The sequence below is a fragment of the Plecotus auritus genome (genome assembly GCF_963455305.1).
Source record: "Plecotus auritus genome assembly, chromosome: 2".
NCBI classification, from domain to species: Eukaryota; Metazoa; Chordata; class Mammalia; order Chiroptera; family Vespertilionidae; genus Plecotus; species Plecotus auritus.
Genome location: NC_137771.1, coordinates 154,818,044 through 154,841,841, shown reverse-complemented (window position 1 = coordinate 154,841,841; position 23,798 = coordinate 154,818,044). Strand labels below are relative to the sequence as shown.

Here is a 23,798-nt window from a genome sequence, read left to right as displayed (position 1 = left end):
ATTATTGTTAAATTTAATAATTTGCAGAATATTACATCTGTCACATAACCATATGATACCCTCAAGAACTGCTGAAGGATAACAACCTGGGTAGAGCAGCATCGACAGCCCATGACACTGTTTCTAGTTCTTCCACTGGCTCCCTCTGCTGTCGCTTTTGTAGCTGTAGGTTTATGCTCTCTGATTCTATGTGTTTGTTCACTACCATGTATCTTGTGCCTAAAGCAGTGAATGGCACAACCAAGGCTTAATGAAGAACTAGTGAGGGCATGGATGTATTATCTGCCATCTGAGTTTATGCTCAGCTGTCTGAGTCAGGGCTTGGGAACAGTTCCTTGGCTTTCAAAAGGAATCACCTGTGTTTAGCAAGAACAATTTTACTCATTGCCCTTGAGAGAAAAATTGTGTAGGTATAGGGAAGTATTTTAAATGCTCAAAGTTGCTGGAAAGCTGATTTCCAAAGGGCACATGTAGGAAGGATCAATGTGTGTTAGTCCAACATTTATGTGACAGTAAAATTTTCAGCTCAGCTGGCACCGGCGTAGTGGTTGAGCATTGAACTATGAACCAGGAGGTTGCGGTTCGATTCCCTGTCAGGGCACATGCCTGGTTTGCAGGCTCAATCCCCAGTATGGGGCATGCAGGAGGCAGCCGATCAATGATTCTCTCTCATCATTGATGTTTCTCTCTCTCTCTCTCTGAAATCAATAAAAACACTTAAAAATTTTTTTCATGTCTTAGTGACAAGATATGCTTTCTAAAAATGTCTTTGGCTTATTAATTGGGGTGGGGACCGAAAAAGTAAACATATGTTCATGTCCATGGCTGGAGCTTCTCTCTATTTCTCTGCAGCATGCACATGGCTGGTCCTTCTCTGGAGAACTCCTCCCTGAGCTTCTATCACTGCAAAATGCTTACTCTCCTCCTACTCTCAGGCCACTCCTTGTTGTTCTCCTTTGCTGGCTCTCCCCTCTATAGTGATCCCTCAGGGTTTTGTCTTAAGATCCCCTCTCTTTTCACTTATACATGATTCTCTTGGTAATCTCATCTACTCTAAGTTTTCAATTATAAGAATAGCTTGTACAATGACCATTTGTTACATGTTATACCACTTCATTCCCCGTCCCCCTCCCTATCCCCCCATTTTTTTCCTTTTTTTTTTTCCTATTTAAGACACACATATCCTTTCAAGTAAGAACAATATAGTTAATACATGTTTTTCAATGTTTCAATAACTGGTCAGCTAGTGGTGGAAGGGCATGTTGCTACACTCCTGGGTAGAGGGCACTAGGGGGCCATACTGTACAGTATGCTCCTGGCTTTGCTTTTCATTTTCCTTGACTTGATGGTGCTTGACAATCTGCTAACTCCACTGTAGTCTCTCCTCTGGTTATTATGTAATGTTTTGATATTTTTTTAAAAAAGGGTTAGGTGTAATAGTACATGAGGCGCAGCAAAAAGAGCTAAGAAAAATTCTCACCCTGAATGTTAATCTGCTAATTTTATAGCTGGCCTGAGGTATGGGAGTACAGGTGGTAAAGATAAAAAGTGCCAATTAGGTAATGGCGGAAGTCTTCTACAATTACAAGGGGTACCATAAACATTGTACCCTGTGAGAAAATGACCAATAATAACTGAATAAATCACTGAATCAAAGAACAAATGAACAAAGTGAGATGACTGGTCTACCTTACCCTAAAGAAATATTAATGCTTCCAATAAAACATGTAATATTCTTACACTGATTAGCTGCAGTGTGAGTACATGGAGTTTTTTTCAAATGCAATATTCTGTAACACACTAAGCATTTCATCATGAAAACAAATGCCTTAAATTAGCACTTATTGCATATATTCACTTGTGATAATGGCTTAAACTTGGTGTATTTATATTGGCAAAGAAAATACCTTTTAAGTTTAATATTCAAATCTATTTGTCTAAATCATCCAGATTAGCTCTTTGTCTTCCAAGTAAATACGTAATTTTTCAATGCAAAGATATGCTCTAGGTGTAAGAGCCAGCCACAGAGCAGAGAATATGGTCATGGCTTTCAGATTTGTTAAATAATGGAAGACAAGAGATCCCTTCTGGCTTTACATTTGGTCATTAGTCTTCAGTAAATGAGATCTAAAAAGTGACAGATGTGTTACTTTACCTGTAAACAATGAAAGATGCAGCTAGGAAACTCATTCTAACCAACTTAATGAATAGGGGCTTGGAAACAGTGATGGCTCTTCACATGGGCTGGGTTAAATCTAGGTGAATTGTGAGTGTCAATAAGGAATGGGAGACAGGCTGACATGGGGGAAAACAGGTTCTGTACCCTATTATTTCTTTCTAGATCTTATAGAGCAGACATATTTTCTCCTTTTAAATGTAAGCATTCATTTAAACTTAGAAGCAAAAATGTTCTTCACTCAGTTTCATGTCTCCGTATATATAGGTTAACCTCAGTATTAAAACTTATCAGGTTTGGTTAAGAAGAAAAAATATCCTTCTCACCTTGCAAGGCAGAGACTTAGGACTCATTATGAGAGAAAAACATTTTCAATTTAAAGAAACGCCCAAGGCTTATAGTTTTTTTAAAAGGTGTGTTTCTAGGATAATGATATTGCACAATAAATGACTCATTGCCAAGAGTAGATCTAGCTAATCTCTTCCTGGAGTTACTGACATCTGTAAATTAAATTAGCAGGAATGGTCTCTAAGAATTTTATAAGCCTGATCTTAAAATGATATTACAGCTAAACATTTTAAAACAGTAAATTGATTCCTAAATTATATAAAAAAACTTCTTAAATAAAAGTATACATAAGATGAGTGAGAATCCCTATTAAAAGGGATGGGGGTGTAAAGTGGCCCACTGGGAAATTTTCTATTACATGTCCATCCCTTCCTCACTTCATCCTTTCCCTATGAGGTCCCAGAAACACTAGGAAGTGCCTTAATAATGACGAATAAACAGCTTTCGGTAAAATTTTTAAATTACAGAACAATGGTCTTAAACTCTTATTTCCTGATAGAAAACTTTTTGGAAATGCAAATTCTCAGGCCCTACTCCAGACTCAGTAAGTCAGAAACTTTGGAGGTGGGCTCAGCAATCTGTGATAAAAATGACTTGAGGGTGACTCTGGTGTTATTTAAAGTTTTAGAACCTCTACTAAGACTAATTAAAACAAGAATTACTATAGTCCCTGTGTTTTCTCAAAGGTGATGGGTGTTTTATGAAGTAATTATAAGAGCTTTAGGGATATGATCAAAGTAATTACAGCCTATTCTATTTCTGCAATATACATGCTCATATCACTTTTTAGTTCACCTAGTTAAGTCTTGTTTAGTTTTATATAAACCAGCACAGTATTAGGCTGACAAAAAGATCAACTCATAAGGTGCTAAGAGATTGAACCTTACTTAGGGATTCTTGGGTCAGTGGAGGAAAGTGATAGAGAAGTTTTATACTGGAGAGAATCAAGTACCTCTCTCACATAATCACATATAACATTTACTCAATAACGAGGTATGTTATAACTTGTTTAATTTGCTTAGGAATTAAAAGGCTCACATTATCAAGCTAGGCAAAATATAACTAGGAAAAATAATATACTGAGTTGGGAGGGGAAATTGCTTTTGATCTTAGGGCAAAACATTTTATTTTGTTTTTCCATCATGCATTCCTTCCTCCACTACGATGTCTTGAAACAACAACTAGTAAGTTTCCAAAACAACTATTTTTTTAAGCTCCCTCAAACCTTCTATATATCCCATGGCCAAGAAAATGAAGCCCTCAGGAGACAAGTGCTACTGAGAAGATGACATCTGTGCAAGGAAACGCCTCTTTGCACAATGTCCAAGTCGGAGGAGGTTCTTTTCTCCCTGGTGGGGAGGACCTCCTCGAGCTTGGAGGAACGCATACACTGAGCAGTAAGGACAAACTGACTTGCTGCAGAGAGGCACATAATCTGGTCCTCCAGAGTCACAGGACACAGGCTGTTACACCATCAAACTGCTCCTTCAGAGCTCCCAGGGCTCCAGGAGCTCCTAATAAATCTAACGATGGTATCACTCAAATAACGATCACACTCTCAGTGGTGATGGCTGTTAGAAATGCACCAGCACCCGCTGACATATCCCGTACTTGCATGTTAAGTTGAATACTCTTGGTAGGTAATGTGTAAATATCAGGTGTATCAAAGATGAGCTACTGCCTTTCTAAAATTCATGCTAGAGTGCAGAATTTAGTCAAACACAATACGTAGCAAATACATTCTGTTTTGGAGGAAGTGTTTCTAAAAAGTTGGATGGGATTCACTCAGGTATCAAGATTAAAGATAAATTTAAAAAACAGATTATCCTAATGAAAAATTATAATAATATCTTAGTTTATTCAAATTCATCAAGCAAATTGTTCTTAATGAAATGATAACATTTGATACTGTTTTTACCATTTTCATTGCATCACCCTCAACAGCTAAAGTGAGAAGGAAAGGATAAGCAGGCCAACTGTGCTATAAAGTCATAGTGGTTGACACAACTCTCCCAAGAGGAAGCAGCTTTTAACTTAAGGGCTAAAAGTAATTTTTATCATTTTCAAAATAAGATGCCGGATTTTCTTCTGTCAAAAGGATATCATTTTATATTTCACTTACACAGCATTCTATTCAACAAATCAAAGTGATTCAAAGTACCAATATTAAACAGACAAGTCCTGCTTGTCATTTTCTCTCAACCCCATATGGGACTGATCAGTTTATGATATGCTTTTTACTGGAATTAATATAATGGAAAAGGAGGAAAGACCTAAAGAAGACAGCATCTTATTTTCAAGAATTATATACATTTTATGATTTGTCATATAGTGCTCACTGGAAACAAGCCTATGGAGGAAGCCAGAGCCTTGTGGCCATATCAAGCCTATCAAATTTGCCTCCTAATCATATCTACCAAAAAAATGCTCTCTAGTGTGTGCTCTGTCTCTGGCTGACAAACCAAAGAAATCCGAGATCCTGTAAGAGCTGACTGGACACAAGCCTGGGATTAATGAAAATACTGGCTGAAGCTATACCACAGTGAAAGGTAATCACTGATGATTTCACAGGTCAGATTCGCCACTGCATTGCTGTGAGAGTTATTCATGAGTTACAGCATATAATTTCACTATTAGGAAAATTTAATAAATTGGAATCCTATGGTGTTCATGTTGACAGCAGTTTTTCCAAGCTTTAAAAATAAATTAAAAACAAGGCAAAAATGAAATAAAATTACTAGAAAGTGCTTATTCTGAATGAACTCTTTAATGAATGGTTACAAAATGGGTATGATATATGGAGCTAATCTGACTACAATTACAGCAAAGACAGCAAAAAACAGTATTCAGCTATGTGTATTATGTCAGGAATGGGAAGAGGCACACCTAAAGTTCGCTATATATTATTAAAACTTCACTCCACTATTTCCCCAAGCTCAGTAAGTTTTCTGAGCCCAATAAGTATTGAAGAAGAAGAAGAAGAGGACTAAAGGGGAGGGGAGGAGAAGGGGGAGAAGGAGAAGGAGGAGGCGGCCATACCTCTGCAAACTGAAACAAGGCTGATGCTTGACACTGTTTTGAAGGAACATCGGGGTGGGATGTACTTGAAGATATCTGAAAGGAAACAAGTAGTTTTTAATGCACAAAAACATTTTCCCATATCAGAGTAATAGGTTTTGCCATATATTCCCACTGTAGACACTGATGGAGATTAAGACATGAGTCATCACCCTCAAATCTCTTTTAGAAGAACAGTGCAAATTATAAAGGAAGACAAAGGCCATGTTTCTAAAAACAGGTGATTTAAAGAATAAAGACATGGCTCATTTGCCATGTCTCTTGTAAGAGTATTAGCTACATGTCAAATAGCAGTTGATACCTGTTGAGATGAATTTCCTTATTTCAATGGATTTCTTAAAATATTATTAAAAGTTGGAAGCTGCAAGTAAAGACAGTCACTCTCTTTCTTCCCTACACCACTATCCCCCAAGCTATTTTCTGCTTAGGCGCAGTTGTAAAACAATATTGGAGACGCATATGGATGTGGGTCAGGGTATCTGGTATCTTAGATCTGTTCCTCACTAGCTACACGAACTTGCACAGCTTAGCTAACCTTTCTGCAATTTATTTTTCCCAACTGTAAATTGATGATGACAATGACGAAGACAGTCTCCATTTTATAGGATTATGGCAAGAAAATAAGCCATGATAATAGAGCAATAGAACTCAACAAATTGTTCACTGAAGACAAACAGTATGTTTTTCTTTTATAACACCTCTCTCTCTCTCTCTCTCTCTCTCTCTCTCTCTCACACACACACACACACACACACACACACACACACACACACACACACTTCAGCTGCCTGACAGTGGACAGAGGGTTCTGCCACACCACATTTAGTTTAACTAAGAGACCTTTTGTTTCCACTTGGCCCTAATTATGGTAGCCTCATTAGTTTGCACTGAGGGCCATGTGGAAAACTTTCCAAGGATTTTTTGAGAGCAAGGTCAATTATTAATTTTGGTTCCAAAGTGCACAAACTTCTGTCCAGCTACAATATAGGGTGAAAGTGAGTCACAAGAACAAAAAGCCTGGACAATATAAAGTTAGCCCATTCCCAGGCCAATAAAAATATTTTTCATCAATTAACTGTGCTCATCAACTCCATCAAAAGATACTTACTAAGCAAAAAATGCACCTTAATCATAACTCTTCAACCACAAAAATCAATTTTAATCTCAATTAAATTATGTTGGCTAGAAAAACAATGAAACCAGTTTTGGTGACATAGTATCAAAGCGATATTTAGGGATAAGAAATAGTAAAGAAAGTGATGAAATCATTGACTTTATTCATTGCTGAAGCCATTAGGAAAATATTAATTCCAATCAGACATCTACACATTTTTAGAATAAATATAAGTAAAAGCAAATCCTATTTAACAAACTAGATATAAACAAACTACCATAAGTGGGTAGTGTTAACCAAGTGCTCTGAAGACACTGAACGCATGTGAGGATAAAATCGTAGACCTCCTCTTGGTCTAACCATGAAACCTGTCAGTGCAAGTCATGACAGACTGCAAATAGGAATCCACAAGGATTTCCCTGAAGTCCTGAGAATTATACACCAGGCAGGTCTTACTTCAGACATCACTTTTCATTCCTACTAACCCTCTATAAAAGTTTGAGAAGACAAACAGTTTATGTAAAGACAATGTCTTTCTTCAAGGCTTAAATCAGACAGTGGACAAAATAGAACCAGTATAAACCATCTAGATTTTTGAAAAGCATTTCACAAGTTTCTCTCTCAATAAAAGGACGTTTTGCACATTAATATTGAGATAAAGGAGATATTTCGTTAATGACATGAGTAGGGAGCTCCTGAAGAAATATTACATCAGGGACTCTTTATATCAAAGAGATCAGGAAATCTCTTTGTAATCTTCCATGTGCTGTAGAACCCACAAACATGTACATATGTCCACAAAACCAAATTTCATACCACATTTTAGAGATTTCATTAGATCCCTAGGGGTTCAGAGATCAATGGTTAAGCATCTGTGCTTTCAAAGTTGGGGCCAACACTATTTCACATGAATATAACTACTGGAGAACAGGATGAATCCCCTGTTACATTAATACATTAGGAAACAATGTGTAAAAGAATTGGAATTCATGGTGCATCCCACCAAGAGGCAGGAAGGAAAGTGACAGATAAGGAGTGTCATGTCAGCAAATTTATGTTATAACATTCCTGTGCTATCTACAGGGCATTTAGTCATATTATAAACAATGTCTTAAAAGGAATGGCCTAATATACCACTGTAAAAAGCAGTTTTCCAATGAAAATGTTGAGAACCACTAGGAAAGAACATTAGAGATGGGGGGGAAAAACCTGAAACTTAAAATATGCTCTCCTTGTATAAAACGGTTATGCAATAGGCATATATTAGAAAGGTTGAGTGAAAGACAATTCCAGCGATCAAAGGAAGATGACGTGCTTTAAAGTTCAGGAAAAAATTAATTAATGAAAGCTCCATATTGAGTTCTGGGGTAAATGAAGATATTTTGGGAAGCAGTCTTGACCTTTACACTTGATATCAAGGATCATGTGCTTTTGTACTTCATCTCTTTCAACCAATGTTAAAGATGTATTGAGCCTAACAGGTTTGACAAAAGACAGTAAGACTTCAGAAATTTCAACTAAAAGAAAATTGAACTTAAAAAAGGAATGCATAGTCAATGAACAACCATGAGTTGTTTCTGTCTTCAAATTTAACACCTGATAAGTGACTAATAGTAATTAAATTATACTATTTTTTAAAAATTGATTTTAGAGAGAGAGGGAAAGAGAGCAGAAGAGATCTAGAAATAGAGAGAAACACCAATTGGTTGCCTTCTGCACGCATCCCAACCAGGGACCAAACTCACAACCTGGGAATGTGCCTGGATTGGGAATTGAACCCAAGACCTTTCAGTACCGGGGATGATGCTCCAACCAATTGAGCCACACTGGCCAGGGCTAAATTATATTCTTAATTTTACTATCCATGAATAAAATTTATTGATAAGGCTTAAATATAATAATATTCAGGACTTAATAATAAGCTTTCATAAACATATAATTATTCCTTAATTAAGAGATTCTGGAGTTCCAACATATCTTTCAAAAATTTAGTTTTTCCATTTATAGTCAACTGAGCTAAGCAGAGTTCTTCATTGCTCTAAGTTATTGTCATCAGCTCAGATTTAAGCTCATTTTACAATTTCCTTATTAAGTATAAATTTCAATATATTACCTCAGCAAACTGAAATAATGGTGACTTCTGACGCAATTCAGGGGATTCTGAAACATCAGGCCTGCAGGTGCCAGAGGACATCTGAAACAAGGAAAGATGGTATGAAGCATCACAGGAATAATTTCTGGAATATGACAGAAGATAAATGCCACCTAAAACGTTCCTATTTGAGGAAAGAATGGTTTTGATTGCCCCAATTTGAGGCAATACTGTGACAAAAAAGTAGTTATATTCTGCAAATTTTATACAAGATGCCATTCAATTGTAAATAATGGCATAAATAGTGGATGAGCAAGACAATGCGTTTTAAAAAGTTAATATTCACCATTTCTACCATGATGCCCATTTGATCTCTTGGCTTTCTGCCACCAAATCCAAAGAATATCTACATCTTTCATGTTCTGTGTTTCTCCAATATTTCACATCACCAGACTACATGAACATATAAGAGATTTGAAAATACAAACCTTTTGGAAAAACAAAACTAAAATCACATTCGTGTTTTCCAGGGTTTTCATGTACTTATACACAAGCCCCAATCTTAGAAAGGTTAGTACTTGCATAGGAATTTATTTTATGCTACATATTTTCTTTTTTAAAATATATTTTTATTGATTTCAGAGAGGAAGGGAGAGGAAGAGAGAGATGGAAACATCAGTGATGAGAGTCACTGATTGGCTGGATCATAAGTTGATGCTCCACCACTGAGTCACACTGGCCAGGCCATATTTTCTTTTGTGCTATTTATCATTTTTGGTAAACATTTAAGGCTCTGCTATCTTCATTTGTGATTTTCATTATTAACAACAGTTACTAAAACATCACAGATTTTTTTTTAAATTCTTGCTATTAATCAAGTACTCATTTCATGGAACACATTTCTTTTATCTCAATGCGTAAAACTGACTCATTTCTGCATCTGGGTGACATAATCTCTTATGTAGACAACTGTATTTCTAAAGTCATAGGAATCACAATGTTAGAAAGAGAAGGATTTCATTATCCTCTCATCTAACCCTTTTTACAGCTGAAGGAACTTAGCACCAGAGTGCTAAATAATATCTCTCTCCCCAACACTCAACGATCTTATTTTTTATCTACATGGCACTGAGCACTGATCACCACAAGACACAAATATTTGTTTATTGTCTGTCTCCTGGCAGGGGCTTGTTTACTGCAGAAAACGCTGTCTGGGTACAATGTAGATACTCAACAAGTATTTGCTGAATGAACTAAATGAAAGTTAACCATAAGTCTTCTAAATCACAAATTAGTGTATTCTCTTCCCTCTTCCCTGCATGACAAGGAGTGTTAGGGAAAAAGTTATCTTTCACTTTAAAGAAAAATAGAAAGATGTTAAAAATACTTTTAAATAACATTTCTGACAAGAAAATATCCAAGTCCACTGTGAAAATCTAAAAAACAAAAACAAAACACAGCAGATATATTATTTACAATGTTATCTCTTCAAGATAAGCACTGTTAATATTTCATGCACATTCTTCCAGCTGTGTATGTAGATAATATTTTCAACAAAAATGGATTATTGTACTATCTATTATCTTATCTAAGAGGGAATATGCAAATTGACCACCACCACCATCACAAAGATGGCAGTGCCCATAGTCACAAGATAGCAGCACCCAGTGCGGCCGGACCCACCCTCAGCCCCCCAGATGCCCAGGACTGGCCCAAGGCACAGGCAAGCCTTGGATGGCGGCTGCCCAGCCAATGCCCAAGGCACAGGCAAGCCTTGGATGGTGGCTGCCCAGCCGATGCCCAAGGCGCAGGCAAGCCTCGGATGGTGGCTGCTCAGCCGATGCCTGAGGCGCAGGTAACTAGGGCTATCTGAGGCTTGCACTGCCAGCGGTGGCAGCAGCAGAAATGTGATGGGGCATCGCTTTCCCCTGATCACCAGGTTACCTCCTGCCCCTGAGGGCTCCCAGACTGTGAGAGGGGGCAAGCAGGGCTGAGGGACCCCCCCCTCCAGTGCATGAATTTTCATGCACTGGGCCTCTAGTATATATATAAAAGGCTAATATGCAAAGTGTCCCCTTGGGAGTTTGACTGGGAGGGACCGGGAGTTTGATCGCTCACTATGATGTGCGCTGACCACTAGGGGTCGGTGCAGAACAAAGGAAGGCCCTGGCCAGCAGCTGGGGGAAGGAAGGCCCCAGCCAGCAGCCAGAAGGAAGGCCCCAGACAGCAGCCAGAAGGAAGGCCCTGGCTGGCAGCCGGAAGGCCCCGATTGGCCCTAATCACTGGCCAGGCCTAGGGACTCTACCCATGCACAAATTTCATACACCGGGCCTCCAGTAGTTATAGAATGTTCTTTTAAAAAAATACATTAATTCTCCTGTACTAGTAAGCCTTTTCCAATGTAATTTTAATAGTTGTGAGGGTTATATCAGATGGTTAAATCCAATGGAAAGAGGTGGCAGTCACCAAGGCTACTTTCCTGAAAACAGTTTTTCACTGAACCTCTTTGTTACACACTGAAGATGTGATTCTCAAAAAGCGTCAGACCCTTGGGCAGGTGCAAGCATTCGAAATGTTAATTGTCTCTTCTGGATTTGAAAGAGTAATGGCCACTTTCTCTCAGAGATAAGCTCCATAGAAAACATGCAAAGCTTTAATTTGCCACCTGTGGGTCTGGCTGCCAAAGCCTGACTCTCTCATTGGCACATCACTATTTGACAAGTTGTGTGCCAAATGGCCCAAGAGTGTTTTTATTTGCTCCCCAGGTTTAAAGTTAAATGAGATCCTCTGCAAATCATTCTGGTGGTCTTAAATAAAACTTCCTTCTTAAATGAGAAATCAAGTTTAATAATTTTAAAATTATTATTTAAAATATATATATATCTTTTTATTTATTTCAGAGGGGAAGGGAGAGGGAAAGATAGATAGAAACATCAATGATGAGGGAGAATCATCAATTGGCTGCCTCCTTCACACCCCATACTGGGAATCGAGCCCACAATCCAGGCATGTGCCCTGACCAAGAATCTAACTGTTATCTCCTGGTTCATAGGTGGATGCTCAACCACTGAGCCACACTGGCCAAGCCAAATTTAAGTAATTATTAAGGTATCTGTAATCTTGCATGTTATATCAACTGTACTGTGCAATGAAGTCTATGCAGTGGGCTGTGCTCACCATAAACCTGGGTCCATAGCAGATACAATGAATATCTGTTGACTGACTTAATTCTCTGTGTATATGTGAATATGAGGAATTTCAATGACCTAAACAGAAATCACACAAGGGCTGCCCAACAGTTAAAACAACAGTAAAAGAATCACATTTTAGAGTCTATAAAAACCTATTTACTCTTACCTTAAAGCAGTGTTGATTTAACATATATCTTCAGTGTAGTATAATGGAAAGAGAACAAAATTAGGAGCCAGCAGAATTGGGTTGCCACTAAGCTATGTGATTATCTGACTCTCTAGTCCTTAGCAGAATAGAAGCAAAAAATCAGCCGGGCCAAGAGTGAGGGTAAGAAAAAGGAAGAAGGAGGGGAAAAAATACAAAACACAGTGCCAGAAGCAAGAAGACACAGGGAGAAGAGAGAAAAGCCAAAAAGAACAGACACAAATGCTTACAAAGCATTGTGGTCTATCTAAAAGAAATTAATGTAGAGCAAATGGCCCCAAAATTTCTCCTGAAGGCATCAGTTCACTGCAGTAATTAATATTTATAACTATGATTCTAAGTTGTCAGGATAAGAATAATTATAAAATATATCCTTTATTAAAAGGCAGAAATGCATGTGATACATACTAGACATATTTCCATATAAAATCTCAAAATGTAAAAGTGGTTCAATGGCATGGGAGATATATACATATATGTGAAATTCATTCTTGAGTGGTTGATAAGTAAGGCATCTAATACAAGTGTGAATATTTGTGCATGCATGATATATACACACATATTTAGGAAAAAACTGAGATTACATCCACACTGAATGAAGAATGTATTGCCCACAAAGGACCCCTATTACCAATGTCATTAGTCAGAGAATCCCAGGTTCTCTGACTTGTCGCCTTGTGGTTTGTATTTACAGTGCTCTAAATTCTTGTCATGGATAAATATCAATTCCTCAATATCCATTCCTATGCTTGCATCAGCTTACTCTCCAAATATAACTGAATATAAAGATTCTAAAATATTTGTTAATTAGGAGGAAAGAAAAGACACTGAATAAGCGGAGGTTAAATAAAGGTAGAGAGAGGGAAAAAAAAACACACAAAATCAATGGGCTGTTTCTAAAAATAGTCTCTGAAATAATCCATAGAGCCACTAGGTGTAGCTATGTACCCAAGAAAGAAAACAGCTAAAGTGATTTCAAAAGCAGTTAACCACATATTCAACTTCCTTTAAATCCAGTCTTTCCTTTGATTTAGCTATAATTCACAATAACCAAGAAAGAGGGATAGCTAGTATAATTAAGAATTATGATGAAGTAGTATTCCCCCCACCCAGGTGCAGTTTAGATCTTGAAAACTGTAGACAGAAACATGATCCAGGCCCCTGATATAAAACAAGATCACACCCGTCAGATGCACTAAGTGTTTGGAAAGCAAGGTATTAGCAAGAGCCTGCTCCTACTTCACACGGCACAAGACCACAGCTTCCTTCAGCTAGACTGTGATGAACACACAAGCAACAAAAGGGGTAAGTGCACTTTTATCTGACTACACATTCCTGCCTTTGGCTAATTCAAACATTTATTGAGTACCCACTCCTTCAACAAATGTTCAATAAACACCTATTATGTGTCCAGTAAACACCTATTAAGACTGCTGAATTCAAGAAGCTTACATTCTACACACGTTTTTTATGCTGAGAAATAAAGTAAGACTAAGGGAATGTGTTTGGCCCTGAAAATGATCGCTATTCCAATACAGAGGAAAGCTACACACAAAGAATGTAAGTGCATAATGGTGGAATATTACAAGGCTTATGGGAAGACAAAGAGGCCATCACCATTCTTTCTAGGGATGGTGGAAGAAAGTTAACATTTGAGATATACCTAGAAGGAATACCAGAACTGTGAAAAGGTGTGGCAACAGCAGGAGGAAGAGTATGGAGGCAAGTGCCTGTATGTGTGAAAACCAGTGACTTTAGAAGGTTAAGATGTCTGGGAATGTAATGGGAGAAGAATGAGGCTGAGGGGAGTTTGAATTCTATGTTAAGTTTGAAAAGTAGGCTGAAGGTAATGGGGAGCCAGCCAAGGTTTTCAGTCCGAGGAGCTGCATAATGAGATGTGCAGCTAGATAATTCTGTCAGTGGAGTGCAAGATGACCTTGGCTGGGGAGTGACTGAAGGCAGGAGACCAATTAGAAGGTTAAGGAAATAAACCAGCTGAGATGTGGAGCCCCAATTAAATCAGAGATGGTATTTTCGAAGCCTCAGTAATTGTCTGGAAGGATGTCAGGGCTGAAGAAGAGAGGTCAGATAATGCCAGTATTTCTAAGGTAGGTTAAAGCCATTCACTGAAAGAGGGAATTGAGAGAAGGAAGAAAGATTAAGCAGAGATGGGGTGTGTGGTTGTCTACTGTGGCAGGAGAAGGTTTGGGGGTAGAGGGTTCCATTTCAGAGTTCAAGTGTAAAGATCCTGTGTGACTCCACCATCCAGTGATCTGATTCTCACCCTTGTTCAGTCTGATCCAGCCTTTCATACAACATGGCTTTTGCCAGTTACCCTGCTGTGACAGTATGTGAGTGATATTTTATTCGAATTTAATGAGATGTTAAATGAAGCTCTCAAACAGACTTGATCTTAAACACAGGTGAATCAGATACAAGCATATTACACCCAAGTTAGTCCTTCAAAATGTTTTTAAAGACTAAAATGAAGACACTCTTGATTAAACCTAAATCAGGTTACAGAAAGCCTGAGTCCTAAAACACTGTACTTGGCTGGCTGACCCCAGGCCTGAGCTGCAGCAGAGAAGAGCACTGGGCTCTCCTAGAGAGCATAACCAAGTAACACTGCAGAGACCTGAGCACTCCCCAACCAGAACACTCACCAAACACCTGGGGGAGAGGAAGAGTAGGTCCCTGGTTTCACCTTCATACCATGAGTAAAGTTCTCCTATTATTATACGCTGTGTGGCAGAGCACTAGTATGGAAGTCCGGAACAGACTCCAGGCGACTTCTACAAACAGCCGCTACCCTTTCCACTACCTCTGGGAGACTGAGGAGCTCATACAAGTTCATCAATGTTTTGAGCAGTGCAGCCTGGGAACTCATTGAGAATAGATGCTTGTCAATCCAAGTTGGGTAAAATGGCCTGATTCTCTGGGCTTTGAGCCTCAGTGCTGACAGATGGAAGAGGCTGGGCTGGATGGGCAGCTCCAGCTGAAATGGACAGTGAACAGTGATGTAAAACGTGGAGGTCTCTACCTGGGAAAAGAGAAAATTCAAAGAGCTCATTTGCTATGTAATGTAAACTTTAAATATGGTATATTTCCTCACAACATATGTTCAGAAGCTATAAAACTGTGAGAAAGAAATAATAGCTTTGATGGTGTGGGAGTAAGAGTTGGGGGAAGGGGGAATTCAATGGATTTTAGTATCCTAAAAGCAGCCTAAGAAAGATACATATTAAACTAGCTCAAATCTACGAAAAGGTAGGAAAATTATCTTCTCTACTTCACTGATGTCAGAAATTATAATAAAGATGAAAACTTTCTCAATTTTATTTAATACGTATTTGTTTTAAATTTAACACTCACAGTATTTAAAATATGGATGTAATTTAACAAATACTGGTATAACTACCTTTTCTTTATTTCAGATTTCACTTATCTCACCATTTAGAGGAAAACATTGGGGTTTAAGTCTTCGTATTATGATTTTCTTGTTCTATGACCTTTTCAAAGGCTATTTTCACATCTATGAAATGAGAATAATAATAATAAACCAACCTCACAGGACTTATGGGAGGCCGAAATGAGGTTATCCATTTAAGTGCTTATTAGCACAGGGCCTGGCCCCAGAAACAGGACTCCACGAGAGAACTGGCCTGAACTGAGGTCAGGTGGGCTGAATCACAAAGGCCCCTGTGTGCTACTCGAAGACTGATGCTAGTCCTCCTGCTCCTGGGTTCAAATCCTGGTTCTGTCACTTCATAGCTGTATACTCTTGAGCAGGTTATTTAACCCTTATCTGCCTCCTCTTCTTCACCTAATAGTTTAATATCCTATATAATAAAAGGCTAATATGCAAATTGACCAAATGGGGGAATGACTGGTTGCTATGATGCGCACTGACCACCAGGGGACAGATGCTCAACACAGGAATTGCCCCCTGGTGATCAGTGCACCAGAAACCGGGCCCACGGCTGGCGAGCACAGTGGCGGTGGCGGGAGCCTCTCCTGCCTCGGTGGCAGCGCTAAGGACAACCCCCGAGGGCACCAGGACTGCAAGAGGGCGCAGGCTGGGCTGAGGGAACCCCCCCCCCCCGCCCGCCAAGTGCACAAATTTCGTGCACTGGGCCTCTAGTTTACTTATAAGGAAAATAAGACTTAACTCATAGGGTTTTATGGAAATCAAGAGTTACTCTTATGTAATGCACTTAAGAGCAATGCCTGGAATGAAGGAAGTGCTCAGTAAATGTTAGTTGTCATAACTAACCACAATGCAAGCAAGTGGGGAGCCCAGCAGCTTCAATCCTATAATTATTTTTTATCTCAAGCTGCTTCAAGTCTTCCAGCTGAGTCAAGACTTATACACAGTGTACAATGAGAACACTGTAATACTTTTCTTATAGAGTTTATAATAAAGAACACAATTAAATATAGGGGTGTGAAAAAGTGGGTTTACAATACAACAATTAATAAGTAATAATATAAGAATAAACTCTGTTTCATATACTCACAACTGTAAACCTACTTTTACCCACCCTATATAATAAAGTGCTATAATGTATAATGCTGACACTAACAGCTATGAGGGATTATGAAGAGGAGAAATCAAATTTGGCTCAAAACAAGCAGGAAGGGTTTCCTGGAGGAGATAAGAGATCAATATTAGAAACATAAACATAAACCAGAATTTATTATTTTCAAATTTCTGTCATATAGAAATGTTTTGGTTTTAAATAGGCAGATGGTGCTCAACAAATGAAAATCAATGTGATTCCCTCTGAAGCCAGAAGTATCATGTGAAGAGTTGCTATCTCTAAACACCTGATCTTAAGACACCATAGAGACGTGTTTCTGATTTTTTTTCCTGATGTGCCTGGAACACAGAAAGTATTCTATGAACACCTGTCATATGAATGAATGCGTAAAAAGATGGCACAGAGTGGGTTCCTACACTGTTCAGTTCTTATACAGGACCTATAAAGTTCCTTAATGGAGGTATGCCATTATCAGCTATTTTCTCCACTAACTGTGATGCTATCTCAGTTACTCTACACTACAGTTGTACTTCCTATATTGGTTTCTTCCAGGTATTAAAAAGTTGTCTCCTCCTTGAGCAGCAGGTGATAAACAGAGTAAATTACAACTGTACTTTCCTACAAGTTTTCAATAAACAGAAACTATGTGTGTGTGTGCACATGTGCACTGCTAGTAAAACATACTGTAGCCTGTAGGAGTAAGCCTGATATAATTTATGCTTTCAAGTTAAATATGAAATGCCAAGAATAACTTACGGTAACAGAACTAGATACCTACAAGAATGCTTGCCAAGAGAGTTAAAAATGCCTTACAGGTTTTATTTAATTAATCTTCACAGATGTCTTGGGAGTTACAGGCAAGAGAGTATTATTATTAGCTCTATTTTACAGCATGGAAAGCAAAGGAAAAAAGTTGATCATAACTTTATTGTCCTATCTCTTGATTCCAACAAAAGAAATAGGCATTCTAATATCACAGACCCACAGTCTAATGAACTTCTTATACATTTGAAAGTTTGCCTTCAGTCATTCAACTAGACATTGATGCCTCCAAACCTTTTACCAGTTATGATTACTCTGCCTAACTTTTCTTATTTTCCACAATTCCCCAAAACATCCCTTCTTAGGTTCAATACTGAATATTGTCCTTTCCAATATTAGTCCAACCTATTCAATACATTATGCACTGAATAATCTCCCCATACTCTCTGAATTATATACTCCCTGACTTTATTTTTAAATTTTAATTTAGCTTTACATTTTATTAAAGTAAGTAATAAATATAATAGTATAGAAGACTTTTAGTCCTACAGGTTACCTCTAGAAACTCTAGGTCAAATACTTATACTTTATTGCACTTTCATCTGTAAATAACTATGTGATATGAAATGTAAGGGCTAAACTCTCTTCCCTTTAGCTCCTCCCAGAGTTTGATGTGAACATTGTTACTTCTATTCCTTCAACTTTTTCTTTCTTGTTCCTTTAAATTAAAAAGAAAAATGTGTATGTTCACTTAAATCTCTAGGCATTCAGAAAGGTTCTCTGTGGCCCTCAGCTAGCCTATTTTCTGCTGGCACTTACATCATATTTCACTGATTTAACAACTTCCATTTGATTTCTGATTTACTAGTAAATAGGTTTGCTTAAATCTCCTATTCATTGAAAACACCCCTTTCCATCTCCTTCATTATTCTGGGGTTACTTTCTGATGAGATGTCTATGTTTACATTATATTTCCCCAGGTCTCAGGACACAGGCTTACTCTGCCATTTTGAGACAGGGGTCACTCTTTTATGCCAGCCTTGCTCAATGACTCTATTTTGCTTCTTTAACCTATAATTCATGAATAACAAACATTGCTTTTAAAAATGTATCCCAAATAATTAATGCATTTCAATGTACTCTGGATATAAAGGAAATATAGGGCTGCTCATTTATGTAAAAAATAAAAGATTTACCCTGACAAGGTAACTCAGTTGGTTAGAGAGTCCTTCTGATACGTCAAGGTTGAGGGTTTGATCCCCAGTCAGGGCACATAAAAGAATCAACCAATGAATGCATAAATATATGGAACAACAAATCTCTCTCTCTCTCTCTCTAAAAATTAATTCAAAAGTAAGAAAAAAATAAGCAATCCAAAATAAACTTAAATGCAAATTTCATCCGTTTTATTCTTCAGAAAACACCGCTACCACAACAGAAACTACAGAAGCAAGCCTGACTCAATAATAGTAGCATACAAAAATGTTGACTTAATAATGCAACAGACATGGCACCTTCAGAGTTAATCAGAAGACTGAGGAAAAAGAGAAAATGCAAACATTTTGTTTGTTATTATATATCCACTGATCGCGCAAAAACCTATCATTTCTGTCTAAAAACTCTAAGAGTACTTCAGGTAGATCTAGGAAACAGAATAGGCCAAAGAAACTTTTAATCTGAAATTTTATTATTTCAGTTACAGCTAGACTCTACTTTTTAGATTTAAAAAAGAAAAACTATTATCTATATTATAATTCCATATTTAAAAATAATAGACTTTTGAAGACTTTTTCTATGTATTTAGGGCTCAGATTAAAGAACAAAGGAGAGTCTCTTCCCTTTAAGAATAATATTTCAGAATAAAAATGTCATGGGAAGCCATTATGATTAGACCTTCCCTTTCTCTGGGGCAGAAATTTTGTAAAATGTCACTTTATTAGACTGGTTCTACCTAACAGCAAATATAAACTTTACAATAATTATCCATTTCAAGTGTCAGAAGTCTAAATTTTCTGTATCTCTCTTCTTAAATCATTATTCTGCTAATTTTCTCTCAGAATATTCAAATACCTACTTACTATATGTGTTTTAGTTTCATCATCTGCCTAAGCCCCTAAAGTTATATGACCATTTCTCCATATTTGGAATAAGATATTGAACAGAAAATCAGGTGCTAAATAAAGTCTGCTAATGTCTATATGACATGAACTCTCAAACTAACTATATTTAGAGACAGCATTATTCTATATAAATTTCAATGCTTTATAGTTTCAGTATCTCAAGATTATTTACAATAATGACCTATATTTCTGAGATGAGAAATAGGGATTACGAAGAAAAAGCTTTAAAACGCTGTATTCTTAAAAGTGATACATCACATAAACAAATTGAAAGACAAAAATCACATGATCATATTAATAGATGTACAAAAAGCATTCGACAAAATACAACACCCTTTTTGGATAAAAACTCTCAGCAAACTGGGAATAGAGGGATCATATCTCAACATAATAAAGTTCATATATAACAAACCTACAGCCAACATCATACTCAAGGGACAAAAACTAAAACCATTTCCCCAAGAACAGGAACAAGACAGGGTTGTCCATTTTCACCACTATTTTTTTTTTCTTTATTGATTAAGGTTTTACATATGTGTCCTTATCCCCCCATTGCCCTCCCCCAACCCCCGCTTGTGCCCTCACACCCCTGGTGTCTGTGTCCATTGGTTATGCCTATATGCATGCATACAAGTCCTTTGATTGATCTCTCCCCCTTCCCCCCACCCTCCCCTGCTGTCTCTTTGAGGTTTGACAGTCTGATAGATGCTTCTCTGTCTCTGGATTTGTTTTTGTTCATCAGTTTATGTTGTTCATTATATTCCACAAATGAGTGAGATGTGATATTTTATCTTTTTCTGACTAACATTTCATTTAGCATAATGGTCTCCATGTCTATTAATGCTGTTGCAAATGGTAGAAGTTCCTTCCTTTTTATAGCAGCATAGTATTCCATTGTGTAGATGTACCACGGTTTTCTAATCCACTCTGCTGACGGGCACTTAGGCTGTTTCCAAATCTTAGCTATTGTAAATTGTGCTGCTATGAACATGGGGGTGCATATGTTCTTTCTGATTGGTGTTTCTAGTTTCTTGGGATACTAGGGCAATGGAAACTAAAGAGAAAATAAACAAATGGGACTACATCAAAATAAAAAGCTTCTGCACAGCAAAAGAAACCATCAACAAAACAATAAGAAAGCCCACTGAATGGGAGAACATATTTGCCAATGTTATCTCCGATAAGGGTTTAATCTCCAACATTTACAGGGAACTCATACAACTTAACAAAAGGAATATAAACAATCCAATAAAAAAATGGGCAACAGACCTAAATAGACACTTTTTGAAAGAGGACATACAGAAGACCAAGAGACATATGAAAACATGCTCAAAGTCACTAATCATCTGAGAGATGCATATCAAAACAACAATGAGGTACCATCTCACACCTGTCAGAATGGCTATCATCAACAAATCAACAAATGACAAGTGCTGGTGAGGATGCAGAGAAAAATGAACCCTCATGCACTGCTGGTGGGAATGCAGACTGGTGCAGCCACTGTGGAAAACAGTATGGAGTTTCCTCAAAAAACTACAAATGGAATTCCCACTTGACGCAGTGATTCCACTTCTAGAAATATATCGCTTTCACCACTCTTATTCAACTTAGAACTGGAAGTGCTAGCCAGAGCAATCAGACAAGAAGAAAACATAAAAGGCATAGAAATTGGAAAGGAGGAAGTAAAACTCATTATTCGCAGATGACATGATATTGTACAAAGAAAACCCTAAAGACTCCACGAAAAAACGGCTAGTTTTAATAAGTCAGCAATGTAGCAGGATAGAAAATAAACACCCAGAAATTGATGGCATTTTTATACACCATTTTATGAATTCTCAAAAAGAGAAACTAAAAAACAATTCCATTACCATAGCCACAAAAAATTAAGATAAATGGAGTAAATTTAACCAAGGAAGAAAAAGACTTGTCTTTGGAAAACTACAGGACTTTGAAAAAGAGATAGAGGAAGATATAAACAAGTGGAAGAATATATTGTGTTCATAGATTGGTAGAATTATCATAATTAAAATGCCCATTCTACCTAAAGCAATCTATAGATTCAATGCGATCACTATTAAAATACCAATGGCATATTTCACAGATCTAGAACAAACACTCCAAAAATTTATATGGATCCAAAAAAGACCCTAAATGGTTTCAGCAATCTTGAGAAGAACGAAATTGGAGGAATCATTATACCAGATATCAAGTTATACCACAAAGCCACTGTATTCAAAACAGCCTTACACTGGCATAAGAACAGACATATACCAGTAGACCAATAGAACAGAACAGAGACCCCAGTAATTGACCCAAGCCACTACACTCAATTAATATTTGACAAAGGAGGAAAGAGCATATATTGGAACAGAGATTCTCTTCAATAAATGGTGTTGAGAAAATTGGACAGATATATGCAAAAAATAAAATAAAATTAGGTCACCAACTTACACCATACACAAGAATAAACTCAAAATGGATAAAAGACTTACATGTAAGATGTGAAACTATAAAAATTCTAGAAGAAACCATAAGCAGCAAAATCTCAGGCAACTCTCATAGCAATATGTTTGTGGATACATCTCCTAGGGCAAAGGAAACTAAGGCGAAAATAAACAAATGGGATTACATCAAAATAAAAAGCTTCTGCACAGCAAGAGAAAGCATCAAGGAAATAACAAGAGTGCCCCCTGCATGGGAGAACATATTTGACAATGATACATCTGATAGAGGGTTAATATCCAAAATATATAAGGAACTCATACAACTTAAAAAAAGGAAGACAAACAATCCAATTAAAAAATGGGCAAAGAACCTAAATAAATACTTCTCCAAAGTGGACATACAGATGGCCAAGAAACATGTGAAAAAATGCTCAAAGTCACTTATCATCAGAGAGATGCAAATTAAAATGACAATGAGGCATAACCTTGTACCTGTCAGAATGGCTACCATCAACACAACAAATGACAAGTGCTGGGGAGGATGTGGAGAAAAGGGATCCCTAGTACACTGTTGGTGGGAATGCAGACTGGTACAGCCACTGTGGAAAACAGTATGGAATTTCCTAAAAAAAAAATTATGGAACTGCTATTTGACCCAGTAATCCTACTTATAAGAATATATCCTAAGAAACCCAAAACACCAATCAGAAAGAATGTATGCACACCTTTCTCATAGTAGTACAATTTACAATAGCTAAGATCTGGAAACAGCCCAAGTGCCCATCAGTAGACGAGTGGATAAAATATCTGTGGTACATTTATACTATGGAGTACTAAGCAACTGTAAAAAAAGAAGGATCTCTTATCCTTTGAGACAGCATGGAGGAACATGGAGAGTAGTATGTTAATGGAAATAAGCCAGTCAGAGAAAGACAAGTATCACATGATCTCACTCATATGTGGAATCTAATGAACAAAATAAACTGTTGAATAAAATAGATCCAGAGACATAGAAGTATGAACCAGCCTGTCAAATCTCAGAAGGAAGGTGGGGGTGGGTGGGAGGGAAGAGATCAACCAAGGAACTGGTATGCATACAGTATATGCATAACCCACGGACACAGACAGTAAGGTGGTGGAGGCCTGGGGCGGAGCAGGGGGCGGGGGACCATAAGGAGGTCAATGGGAAAAAAAAGTGGGACATATGTAATACTTTCAACAATAAAGATTTTCAAATAAGAGAATGATATGACAAAAAAAAGCTGTATTCTTTTTTTAAAGTGAATCTGGTTTTAATTTAGATTGTCGAAGTATATTTAAATTGTCAAAAGCTAACTTCATTTTGTTAAACATTTCAAACATCCCACACAAAATAGTAAGAAATAAAGTGACTGTAAATGGCTGTTGAGTTTTTCCTAATAAAAGCAGCAGTTGTGCAAAATTATTTTTTTCTATTTATGCCTAACAACCTTAGTTTGTTGTTTTTCCATTCCTCACTTCCCCCATCACAGGATTGCACTGAATGTATATTATCTTGTCACTTTGTTAAATACTTCCTTTCCTAAAGCAACAAGAAATAAATCATTTGTAAGAGCAAGTGGGTATAAAAGTTGTATTCTTAGAAGTGGTCCCTAAAGACATAACTGCTGGCAACTTCTTCCTGAGCTAATTCTCTTCTGATTCACTTCTGACTCACTTCTTACAACCATTTAGCTTTGTTTCTT

At 37.4% G+C, this 23,798-nt stretch overlaps 1 protein-coding gene across 9 annotated transcripts in view; it reads right to left on the bottom strand.

Moving 5' to 3' along the window:
• Positions 1-23,798, bottom strand: part of BBX (BBX high mobility group box domain containing) — a 318,462-nt gene that overhangs the window by 49,660 nt on the left and 245,004 nt on the right. For all 9 annotated transcript variants that reach the window (XM_080656467.1, XM_080656468.1, XM_080656461.1 and 6 more), the window contains 2 exons: positions 8,830-8,910; positions 5,564-5,638 (listed from right to left, as the gene is read on the bottom strand). In XM_080656467.1, the coding sequence (XP_080512593.1) occupies positions 5,564-5,638; positions 8,830-8,910 (156 nt within the window). The remainder of the gene's footprint in view (positions 1-5,563; positions 5,639-8,829; positions 8,911-23,798) is intronic.